General features: G+C 41.4%; 1 protein-coding gene across 2 annotated transcripts in view; it reads left to right on the forward strand.

Annotated features, from left to right (window-relative positions):
* LOC102223977 (protein spinster homolog 2-like) overlaps window positions 1-12521 on the forward strand; it is a 77764-nt gene that overhangs the window by 48378 nt on the left and 16865 nt on the right. For both annotated transcript variants that reach the window (XM_023342262.1, XM_023342261.1), the window contains exons 5-10: window positions 1815-1881; window positions 4962-5104; window positions 6203-6355; window positions 7164-7353; window positions 9908-9973; window positions 10775-10873. In XM_023342262.1, coding sequence (XP_023198030.1) covers window positions 1815-1881; window positions 4962-5104; window positions 6203-6355; window positions 7164-7353; window positions 9908-9973; window positions 10775-10873 — 718 coding nt within the window. The remainder of the gene's footprint in view (window positions 1-1814; window positions 1882-4961; window positions 5105-6202; window positions 6356-7163; window positions 7354-9907; window positions 9974-10774; window positions 10874-12521) is intronic.

Raw genomic sequence — 12521 nt, forward strand, 5'->3', positions numbered from 1 at the left:
AGGCTCGAGTTTTATCGACGGTGTTGAACTTTCCAAACGTGCACTCTGAGTTGATTCTGATAAGATGGGCTGTTAGTCACTCACTGGAAATACTGCATGTTGCCTGGATAAAGTTTATACTGCTCTGTTATTTTTGGTGGACTAACCTTGGAAACACAAGCACAAACAGCTTCAGTGTTTTCCTTTGAGCGTGTGCAAATCCGGTTAAGGATGATCTGCGGCTATTATTGATAAGAAAGCGCTGCTGAGGTCTTGGCTGCTATTAATCATTAATCTGTTGCCATGTTGTTGCAGGAAGACACAGTATCTCCCACTCAGAGGCATCGCACCTGCAATAAAATAGGGTTAAAGAATGCATATTAATCAGCCGGACAGGTTTTAGTGAAGTTTAACCAAACACTATTTTTTTTTTTAAATGCTGTGGAGCTCCATCTTCAGGGTCACTGGGTTTCCATGACAACTGATATATGCGATCTAGAGCCAGTAGGCTGTTGAGAAAACCCACCCACAAATAACAAACAAAAACATTTGTAAATGGGGTAGATTAACTCTACTGGGAATTAAACAAGTAAGATTGAGCTTGAGATTATATGCAGCAATCTCTCTAGATCTGGATGGCATGAAGCAAAGGATAAACGTAGAGGACCAGCACCTCATTCCTACTGTTAGGCATGATAGAGGATCTGTGATGCTGTGGGCCTCGGTTCCTTCCAAAAACCCTAGGAAGCCAGTTCTTGCCATCATTTGCTCTTTACAATACTAGACTATGTTACACCAGAGAATAAATAAAAATGAGGCATTAATCTGTCTTCTTATAAGATAAAGCCCTGAAACACGAAGTTGAATCAACCTAGACCAGCATCAATTTATGATGATTTCAGCCCCAGACTTAATTACAAAATATTTTTAAGTATAGCAGGATACTATACTAACAAAACAAATTTATTTTAAAAGACCCTAACATGGACAGAGGTGGGTAGAGTACCCAAAAATTACACTCAAGTAAGAGTAGAACTACTTCAACATATTTTGACTCAAGTAACAGTAATTTCTTGAGTAAGAAATTACTCAAGAGTGAAATGAGTAGGAAGACTACTGAAGTACTGAGAAACTGATAAAAAAAAGAATCATTTAATATTTAAAAATTACATCATCAGAAAGACAAAAATATTGAGATATGTGGAAATTCTGCTATTTTTAATACCAAAATGAAAATAATTACAAAATACCTGCTTGTGTGCATTTGTGGTCTTCATTCAGTAAAGTTACTCACAGTGGGTAGGGTATCCAGAAAGTTTACTTAAAAGTACCAGTACGTCATATTAGAATTCCCCAAGTAAAAGCAAAAGGTACAGCAAATACTCCTAAAATTACTCAAATTACTCATGTAACTGCAGCCATGTAAATGTAACTAGTTACTACCAAACTCTGAAGGAGGAATGCCAATAAATGTGTTCTACTCTGTAATAAGAACCAAAATAATGTCTGTATGTGGTCAGAAAATCTTAAAGTTGAATTCTGTAGTTCAGATTCAGTTTTGCACCTGCAATTTCTGGTTACATCCCCTGATCACACAGCCACAAACAGACCAACTACTAGGCCTTTGATTACTGGTGTTAAGATCAATCCCACGTCATATCCTGCAACTTTAGCCAGAGAACAGACAGGAAGAGAGCAGCGTAGGCGTATGCTTAAGTGATGGTAATGACGGACTCAGGTCAACTCATTGCTCTTTGTAGATAATTGCGTTAAGTCGAGTGGGCTTTTGTTGCTAATGTGCAATGTTTGTGTCTCCCTTCCCTCCCCCTCTGCAGCGGCTTGGGTTACATCCTGGGCTCCGGTGCCAAGGACGCCGCTGAGGACTGGCACTGGGCATTAAGGGTAAGTTTATCGTCATCTTCATCATCAGCCTCCAGGGGCGGACAAAAAAAAAAACATGTCCACAAATACAGATGAAGGGTCTCTGATTGGGTGCGGATCTAGGGTCAGCGGGGACAGAACACCAGGGGTTATTTCTGGATTCAGAGACTTTACTGGGAAAATGACACAACACAAAGTTAGAGGCCGAACAACCGTCACAATCATTAGTGTCACTTCCCCCTCTTGCAGAAGCACTTCCAAAGATTTTACCATCAAATGTGTTGAGCGTATTCAGTTGAGTTCAAAACTAAAATGAGGCGTTGAAATTTGCCAACATGTTTAACGTCAGTGGTTTGTTTGTTTCGTGTGTTAATTTGGTGTGAATGAGTATTTAAGGGTAAGACAGTGTTGTATAATCAAACATGAATAAAGCACAAAGTATTGTCAGCGATACTAATGCAGTTTGTGCTCATGTCTTCAATTGCGTTCATATTTCCAACTTAAAAAATTACATATTAGGCTCTAGTATGAGCCATTCATGCCTATATTCATATTCATTCGCCTGCTTTCACACTACAATTTTTGCTGCTACATTTTAAGTAATGAGCCATATCTAACATAAGATATATATAATTTCATATAATTTAGATTGCTAGCTATATTTAATTATAAAAGTGTGATTTTTTTGTGGCTCTAAGCTTTATCTTCCACAGTAAAATTAGATAAAGCAGCTTCAGCCAGTCCGATCCAAAAGTGGAGTCATAACCAAGTCTAATAACATCAAGTTAGATGGACCCATATTAAAAGACACTTCCTACAAACCTAAAGTGATTAATAAGAAATTGAGAAATGGATATAATAGTCTTTTACTCTTCTGGGTTAGCACATTTTTCAAAAGTGAGATTTTTTTTTTTTTAGCTTAACCTCACATTTTTTATAAAGTGCTTGGTTGCAAAATGCCTCAAACGTGCTCAACGTGCATTAAAGTGAAAACCTTTCAATTAAAAGGTGATACTCTTGCCTAAACTGAATTAATTCTCGTGACTAGTGTTAAATTAGGAGCATACATCACTGCCATAGAATCCACAGAGTGCATGAAACAACATGCTTGCATCCGAAGTGCTCTATAAGGAATAGCAGCCATAATGGAAAAGACCAATGAAAGGTCCAACGGGACTCCACAGGAACCGTTGACTTCAGCGTCGGCTTTTAAAATCGTTAAAACAAATTATGACCTTGTTTCCTTGGGAACGGACCAACGTTTAAAGGAAGGCATTAACGTTCTCAGAACGTTGGATGCGGGAAAGCGATCCTGGACGTGACGACTTAGGGGACGGGAAGTTCCATTTGTTTTTGTCTTTGTAAGACATAAAAAAAAATAACAAACATTGGAGTGGGTAATGGAGAGGGAAATTTGTTTCAAAGCGGTCACAATGACATTCCAATACAACGATCTCAAAGCCGATTAATCAGCGGCGTGGCATGCAGAGGAAGACAAATACCGAGACATGAAACGTTTTCTGTGTGGCCATATCCTGTTTAAACAAAGATTAAAAAAAAAAAAAGGTAGCAGCACTTCCTTTTGTTTTTGTCCGGTGTGTTCCAGCTACCTTCCTGAAAAAGTCAATGGAGTGAAATGGCAACAACAAAAAAATATCGTCTGCTAATTTGTGTGATTGCCCTACGTCAAACAGGAAGTGCCTAATGGGTCTTGTGGGACTGCAGGTCAAAGGTCACAGACTTCTGGTGTCTCACTGATTACCTGTGATGGCAAAAATAACAAAACACTTTTATTTTATTTAATAGGCCAACTGAAAGTAGTTCATCATATTGAAGTAGAAGGAAGACAACTGATGTATTGAAATAGCTAAAAGTAAAGAAAGCATTCATGTTCATTTAGCTAAATACTTTGTAGAAACACTTATTTGCTGATATCGGAGCTTCTTCTTCTTCTTAACCAAGTTTCTGTCTGTTGTTTCAACACAGCAATTTGCATGTAGGTCAAAAAGATTAATTTTAGCATCGTCTGACCAGAGCTGCTACACTGAAACAAAAAGCAACCCAACTTAAATATACTGAAATAATATATTAATTCATCAAAAGGAATCAAATTGAGTTAATTCAAGTTTCTTTATGAAGTTTTCAAGTTAAACAAATGTAAATAAAGTAAGTTGGACAAACTTCACTCAATTATTTGTGACTAAATAAGACATTTCTTTTAAGTTGTAGCTGTATTCTCTTTCAGCGGAGCTCAGCTGCATCCTATACATAGCCTCAAACATGATTTTATTATTGATTTCTTGCAGCGATGGGTCTCCTTCTCCCACTCATAAAGATTGTGATTTCAGCCTGACAAAAAAAGGGAAAAAATGCAAAAAAAAAAAAAAACCTTCAATATTTCACTTTGGGAAGATTAGATTCAGTAAACACTTTATTTTAAAAGCACATCAACAAATTCTAACAAACTGAAGTTGCAACGTAGCTTAATCCTCACATGTACACATTTCTTTATTGTATGGTAACAGCACCTATAAAAATATAACAGCCTTTAATGAGCCACTGAATAGTTGAGATTAATTTCCCCCGACACATACTGCCTTCACTTTTGTTGGTAGCTGGGATTACTCAAACAAATCCCGTCTCACACATCCCGTCCCGGCTTCTCGTCTTTGTATCTCCCAGACACAGACTGACTCAGGTGCAAACCTGCAATCACACGAGCCAGAAAGCATGGCAGTAAAGATCACAGCAGATGGGCACCTGCAAGAGTCACTCCTGCTTACAAAGCAGCTTTCAAAGCCAAAAAGCTCATTTAGTCTCCTGTATACAACCCACGCCTACACACGCACGCACACACACACCGCGTACCAGTAGAGTGAGCAAAGGGAATGCTCTTAGTTTCACAGGGCTTGTATAAGATGTGAGGCGCATCGGCAAACAGCGGCCACGCATTCAGAGCGCAGACACACACTTCTTTGTCCTGCATCACATGGTTTAACAACCCCACAAAACGGCTCCCGGCGCCGTATGTTAGCATGATCACAGCCCACACAGGGTCTCTCTGTGAACCGCGCTGACCGATTGATTTCTCGTCTCATCAGGTGTCCCCGTTCCTGGGCATCACCGTGGGCGCTCTGATCCTGCTCTTTGTGCCTGACCCAAAGAGAGGCAGCGCGGATCACATGGAAGGACACATCCCGCACTCCCAATCGTGGATCAGTGACATGAAGGCCCTCGCCAAGAAGTAAGGCTTTGCACCGTCATGCACCGGGGTTTCGGTTGCTTACTCAGATTCTCCTCTTGGGTTTTGGTTAGATGTTTTGGATGGAGGAGCCGGTTGATCAACGATTGTCGTGATAGCAGATTAGCACCAATTAGAGATATTTGTGACCGATTTCCGATTTTGTAAAGCTAAGACATTGAATTGAGCTGATTCCAAAATTAACAAGGATTTCAATATTATTTTTAAATAAGATGAAGTTATTACAAAATTGAAATTTAAAGCTTTACGTAGTATTTTAGCGATTCTGGTGTTATCTGAGCTTTTAGGATGCTAATCAGCTGCTCCCAATTGTAAAAACAATACCTTGTTGCCACAGTTACGCATCATCACAACTGTCTAGGAGTAAAACAAAGCATGAGCAAAAATCCTTGCTGAACAGCATCCTTGTTGTACTTCTTCTTTCCGGTACTGAAAATAGTCTTCTTTTCTTTGTAACAACTTCCACACCAAAGAGTGTTGTAGTTAGCATAACCAGGTGGAGCTTATTTATGGTGCGTTCACTGATCTAAAAATAAATAAACTGTTTCTGTCGCCAACCTCCCAACAGGGCAGTTCAAATGTAAAAATTATTACCAGGCTGCTAGTCTATATATCATCACATCTATTTTTAATGTGAGTTCAGAACAAAACAATAAGTGTGTCGTTTTTCATAAAACAGCTTTCCAGAAATATCAAAATGTCTGCATAATGTGTGGAGAACTGTCGCGAAGCAGTGGCTTCATGCACACAAGTCATATTTGCTTTAATATGTGAATATCTGGATCAATGTAACCATGGTGATTTGTTGGAACGTCACAGGTGCACACATTAGTCTCTACTAGAAAATTAAACATATTATTTTGAGATCCAGTTGAGATTAAAGGTTGTCTTAGGGTAACAATCAACTTGTAGATCCAGATATTTCCCTAGAGCTGCATCATAAGAATGTTGGTCAAATATTATTGGAGCGATAAGGAAGCCTGGTACTGTATAAAGTGTAACAGGAGCTTAGTTTATTTTGTCTTCGTCTGCCCTGACCGTCACTCACCTGTGTGATCTTTGTGTTTTCCTCTCCGCCAGCCGGAGCTACGTGTTCTCGTCCTTGGCGACAGCAGCCGTGTCCTTTGCCACGGGCGCGTTTTCAATGTTGATTCCCATCTACCTGCACCGAGCGCAGGTGGTGCAGAAGGAAGTCGAAGCCTGCACAAAAAAAGTTTGCAGCAGCAGAGACAGGTGAGAAGTCGATGGAGAGGCTTCTGTTTGACTCCTGCTATGAGTAAAATACTTATAGGTATTACATGCCATTTGAATTATAGAATCTACCTTTAGGGAGGAAATGATTAGTGGGATTATTCCTGATGAAGATAATTGAGATGATCGTCAACTTGTTTGATAAATTGGTTAATTGTTAACTGGAGACTCACAGACAGAAAATAAAACATAATCAGAGTAGTAATTAAGCAAAAACTGTACAAAAATATAGGCATTTTGCATTTAAGATAAAAGATTTACTTTTTCTGTAAATATGTTCTACTCAGAATTCCTCAAGTGACAAAGCTTCATCTTTGCTATCTGGTTATTAATTGGTCGATCAAAAAACTAATCACCAGATCAGCCCTACACTGTAGTGATAAAACGTCGAACAGAAAGGACAGAGCTCTTCACGTGTTGATATTAGAAGTATTTTTTGAGCTGCAGATCCATATTTTGCTACAAATAATCGAGAGATTGCTTAAGGAATGCTGCGTTGTTGCATTTTAGACAATACAATGTTTATTTTCTTATTTACAACAGGAATCGAATTACCTGTTTATTTGCATCTTTTAAATGCTTTCTAATTTTGCATAAAAAAGGCTTAAATTAAAAATCTACAGAATGTGTCAAGTGTTTTTGTGCGGTTAGCACAGAGAACAGTCGATTACTGAAACAATCTTTAGCTGCAGCCCCATCTACCCTAACACTTGGTCTGTTTTGTCTGGGCAGCTTAAACGCATTAAGGCTTGCATTGCATCCTAACCTTACTCATGGCTGTTTCCTGCAGCCTCATCTTTGGGGCCATCACCTGCGTGACGGGGCTGCTGGGCTTGGTCATCGGAGCCGCCGCCACGCGCTTCTTTCGGCGTAAGACGGAGCGGGCCGACCCCCTGGTGTGCGCCATCAGCATGCTGGGCTCTGCCATCTTCATCTGCCTCATCTTTGTCGTGGCCAAGAACAGCATCGTTGGAGCTTATGTAAGTTTATCTCTCTTGTTTACTCTGACAGAAACTGCGTTCCCCCCCCTCCCTCACACAGAGTGATACGTGAGTCGCGGTGTTTAACCTCAGGGGCAGAACGCTGAAAGTGACAGTTCTGTGAGCAGTCTAGCAGGTGAAGACCTTGTAAAAGCTCACTGAGGTGGGGTTGATGTTTGAATAAAGTTGTAAGAGGACACCAAGAGTGACACCAGTTCTTCTCAGGCCCCCGGGGCAGTGAGCCGCTCTGTGTAATGAGTGGCGTCAGTCGCAAGTCAGCTTTAGCGTGACCTCGGCTCGCTGCTGCAGTTAGCTGCGGCTAATCTAATGAACACATCAGCATGGCATTCTCGGTGTAACAGCCTCGTGAAGCAGGAAAGGGTGCCACTTCACAATCACGACTTCGGAATAATCCAGTCTGGACTTAGCGAGCACACATTATTTTGTTCTTATCACTTACAAAGGAGCAGGAAATGACCCTCAAGGTGCTGGTCTGTATTATAGCTGCATATCTGGATAATATTTTCCCATGCCTGTCAGAGAACGCAGCAAACAGACTTCCTAAATGACAGGCTGTGGCCGACCTTAGAAAGTCTAGCCGCTCATTGTTCCCTACAACTGGATTTGTTCAACAGCTTTTTTTTTTTTTTTCTAGGTGCCCTCACAGTGCCCGTGAGAATGAGTATTATATTAATTTGGGGATTTTAAAGACAGAACATTTCATTTTCTAGGAATAAGTCATGGTGTAACAAACAACTTTAAGGATTTCAAAAACAAAACTTAGGCACACTAGCTTAAATTTATTGTGGCTTTTTGAAATTTTATATACTGCCCCAATACTATGCATATACCCTGACAACTATATGGACAAACGTCCCCATATGTTTCCAGTTTTTTTATATTTGAGTTGGTAGAGTTTATTTAAATGCGTTTTGTGTAACATAGACCTTGCTTTAGAGCATATTCCACTTTTTTCTTTATAGTATTGAAGTTTGAGACACTCCACACGAACAAGAATATGTTCAGAGAAGTCAACACCAGACTACCTAAGAATGCTGTAGCAGCTGTCCAGTATGGTGGTGGCACCATCATGCTGTGGGACTACTGCATACAGCTGAGTGTTCCAACAGGACACGGATCCCAAACACATCAAAACTAGCTTTGGAAAGAGGCCAACATGAAGCTTTGGAAACATCTCCGACCTCAGTGCTATGCTCCAAAACCAAATCTATATTCTGAATCCAAGCAATTCACATAAACTTTAAACCCATTCAGACAACTGCAACCATTGGAACCACTATATGTGATGGTTGAAATGATAACGGGAAAGTTGAAAGCTGTCAGCAGTGCTGCAATGATATGCTGCTTGCCTGCATGCATTTGTAAAATATGCTTCGGAAAAGATACGGCAGTCATCTTGCAACTTCTAATTTAGTTTCCAAATATTAAATAACGGCTGAAATGAATAATAATTGGGATTTAATGAAGTAAGATTTTTATGAACTCCCATTGGGTCAAAGGTGCACATTTATCAGGTGTTTGACAGCAGCATGACTCAGCCAATTAGAGTCCAGCTACAGCCACGCGTCTGTCCAGCTCAATTTTATACACTCGCTGCGTTGCAGAAATAGGCCCCAGCTCATCCTAATGGACAGGAATAGAAATCAGGTGCAGCAAACGGGCAATATTTGGCTAATCATGTCCGGATGGTTTAGCTCTGAAATAACGTTGCGCCTCGATTAGGATAAACAGCTCGCAACATGCGACTTCACCTCCAGCGCCGGTGCTCTGCTGTGCCGTGTTAAATCACCGCTGCGGTTGTGAGTGAGCGAGTCGGGTTTCATTGCTGACAGATGCGTCGTGTTATGAGGCGTGACACGGCTGGAACCGACGGCCCGCCGAACCCCTCGCAGCTGTCGACGAGACGAGACTTGGCTCCTCTCGTTCAGGAGGCAACGTGTCTCAGTGCCTCAGTGCGGACCCGGCTGACATCACCAGAACCCTGCCGGAGCTCTCTGTGCTGTACTGCAGGTCTGGCGGGATCAAGGGAGAGAGGGGCTTATACCCCAGCAGGAAACACACGTCAGTCGGCCGGTTCAGATGAAACCAGGCAGTACAGATACACGAGATTCCACCGCCACCAAATCCCTCCAGGTGTGTTTACGATTCAAGCGGTCAAGAACCAACTAGCTGCACGTCCAGCAATGCAGTCCGAGGCCATTTGAAGAGTAAACAACTCGCTCTGTCTATCCCGAAGGGACGTAATTTGAAATCGCAGCACCAGAGTGTTTCCCGCATTGAATATCTGTGACGAAAATAAACAATTGTTGTCATCCCGAGCTGGTTGTCAGTCTGTGGGGTGCAGCGCAGTGGAAGCCCGCATGTCAACATAATCTATGGGGCCGCGCTATAATAACATGTTTTCGAACCGCTTTTAACCAAAGCAGTTCTTAAAGCAGCGATAGAAATATCCTCCAGCTCTTCCCTGGTTTTACATGTCATGTCAGCGGAAAGTGGCGGCTCTCGGAGTGAAATCTCTTATGTCTTTGTTTAGGTTTGCATCTTCATCGGAGAGACGCTGCTTTTCGTGAACTGGGCTTTGACAGCAGACATTTTAATGGTAAGTGGAACAATTCTTTGAGTGGAGAAACTGACAACTGAGCCATAAAGGCTGAACTCTGACCTTAATAGTTTGAGATACAAAAGTATTCATACGCCTTGATTTTTTTTTTTTTTTTTTTTTTTACATTCAGTCCCACTGAACCACAAACTTAAATTCTGTTCGGGTTTTATTCAGCCAACAAGAAGCTGCTCTTAACTTTAAAGTAGGAGTAAAAAACATGTGAATGGATGCGTTTGATTGAACTTTTTGGCTTAATTTGATCAAATTTAGCTTTCACCCAACACTCCGTCGTCATAGTGAAACATGGTGATGGCAGCATTATAATTCTTGCTTCTCTTCGGTGGGGAGGCTGGTTGAAATTTATGGAAGTACGGGTGTAGCTAAATGCAGCACACCGCTGGAAGAAAAACTGGCCTTTTTAGAGCTTTATTAGTGATGAAGTTTGAAAACTATTATCATTATCCTTTTATCTTTTTACTCATGTAGTGTTTTTCATTTGACATTGTCCTAAAAACCCGATTAAATTCATTAAAGTTTCATTCCGGTGGCGTAAAAAATTCCGGAAAATCCTTTGGTGTGAATTGTTTAACGACAATTGTACGTGTTTGGGTTTGTAAAATAAAAAAAAAAAATAAGAGTTTCAGTAAGCCAAACAAATTTTTTATTTTTAATTAGTTCGCTGTCTGCATTGAGTGTGCAAGTAAACAGGCCGTTTCTGACAGCTTTATCTGAACCTACCAGGTGGTGTGACCTCCTTCTTCACCTTGACCTTATTTCCCTCTTCCCGTCTCTCTGCAGTTTGTTATTATTCCCACACGGAGAGCTACAGCAGTCGCCTTTCAGAGCTTCACCTCTCATCTCCTGGGTGACGCAGGAAGTCCATACCTGATAGGCAAGGTAAGACCCTCGCCCATCCTCCTTCTCCCCAAGCTGTGGCTGTGTGTTTAAAACGCACGCCAGGTGACAAATATGGAGCACGCCACTTCAGCATGTAAACAAGCACATTTACACACCATCTCAGCTCTGGCTTTAACTAGGCCAGCGCAAAGTGTTCCACAGGAGGGGCTTTTAGCGGAGGTCCCAGGAGAACCGGTGAACAGGATTGTGATTTTTGCCGCTGCTCTCCAGGCAATCAGTGGCATTTTCTAGCAAGTCTCACAGCTCCCCTGGAGACGCCAGAGTTGCCGTATTTGATCGGTCACCAGATGAGAGAGTAGTCCTTACCGGGCCTCTCAAGGTCACCGTCAGCCTGTTTCCCCCGCCCCAACCTAACGCTCCCCACCTTTCAGACCGAGCGCGTACGCCCCCCAAAAGAACAGCATTCAGGAAGCCGGAGTGAAAGTGCTGCTCGGCGTTCAATGGAGTGTGAAACGGGATTCGCATCAGACTGTCAAAACACATTCGTCTTATTTTAAAGTAAAAATGAACATTTCTAAAGTTAAATAGCAACTCCACTGAGCCCCTCTTCCCCTGCATTCTGATGCGGTGCTGGAATGGTAACAAAGGCAGGAAGAAGCGTATTCTCCGGCACGCCGCATCACGTGTCACACTCTATCCACGCATTTGACGTTTCAAATCGGCTTTTTTCTTCTTCTTTTTTGTGCATGTGGGGCTGTAAATTGTATCAGGAGAATAGAGCACTTTGTGGTTATGTGTTTCATCACTCAGAGGCTGGATCACAGTCTCAGCTCCATCAACAAAAGCGGCGGATGTCTCTGATTAAGAGAATCAAACTCATTCAGGATAATCTGTCAGGACCTGACAGGCTGGCGACAGGCGCAGCTGTCTGCTGAGCTGCTGCTGTTCCTGTTCCTTCTCGCCTGAATGAAAATCTGAAACTAGCGTCAGAGGCATGTGAAAGGAGCGAGAGCAAGAAGCGCTCCTCAAAAGAGGGATCAGATGCAGCGTTGCCCTGAAATAAATAACTGTATTGTTTCTGCACTTACTGCTTACACAGAAGAATTTACTTTGGTCTGATCTTAACTTCCTCTCTCTGCCATGTTTCAAACTCAGTGTAAATAAGAAAAAAAAACAATGTAGAAGTAAGGAGAAACCTTTTGAATAACATATTATTTCGCATCATGATTCTCAACTTTCTCAAACTGAAGTATTTTCACACTTTTCTTTTTTAAAGCTTTCAAAAGTTACCCCACAGAAAGTGAAGGTGACATTTTTTGTCATTTTCCACTCAATTAAACTGAGTCACCCAGAATATCCTGAGGTGAAAGCAAGACTTTCAGCTCCAGTTTATGCATTACGTTAACTAATGGAGCTTGTGCTGATAGGAAAGTGAGAGTACGCCAATGTGCTAATATACAATGCCTTACAAAAGTATTCGGACCCTTTAACCTTAAACATACAAGCATATTTTAAAGGTTTTCTGGCATTTTAAAAATCAGAGAATATGTATGTTCTTACTCTCAAATGTGTAAAATGAATCTATAAATCTGAGTTTGGCAGAAACTCACTCCTCCATGGCCACATTAATTTCTCTACGTTGGCCCAACCACTTTGTGGGACAGATTGGATGATCTGCACCAATTTT

This window comes from Xiphophorus maculatus, chromosome 11 (assembly GCF_002775205.1).
Source record: "Xiphophorus maculatus strain JP 163 A chromosome 11, X_maculatus-5.0-male, whole genome shotgun sequence".
In the NCBI taxonomy this organism is placed as follows: Eukaryota; Metazoa; Chordata; class Actinopteri; order Cyprinodontiformes; family Poeciliidae; genus Xiphophorus; species Xiphophorus maculatus.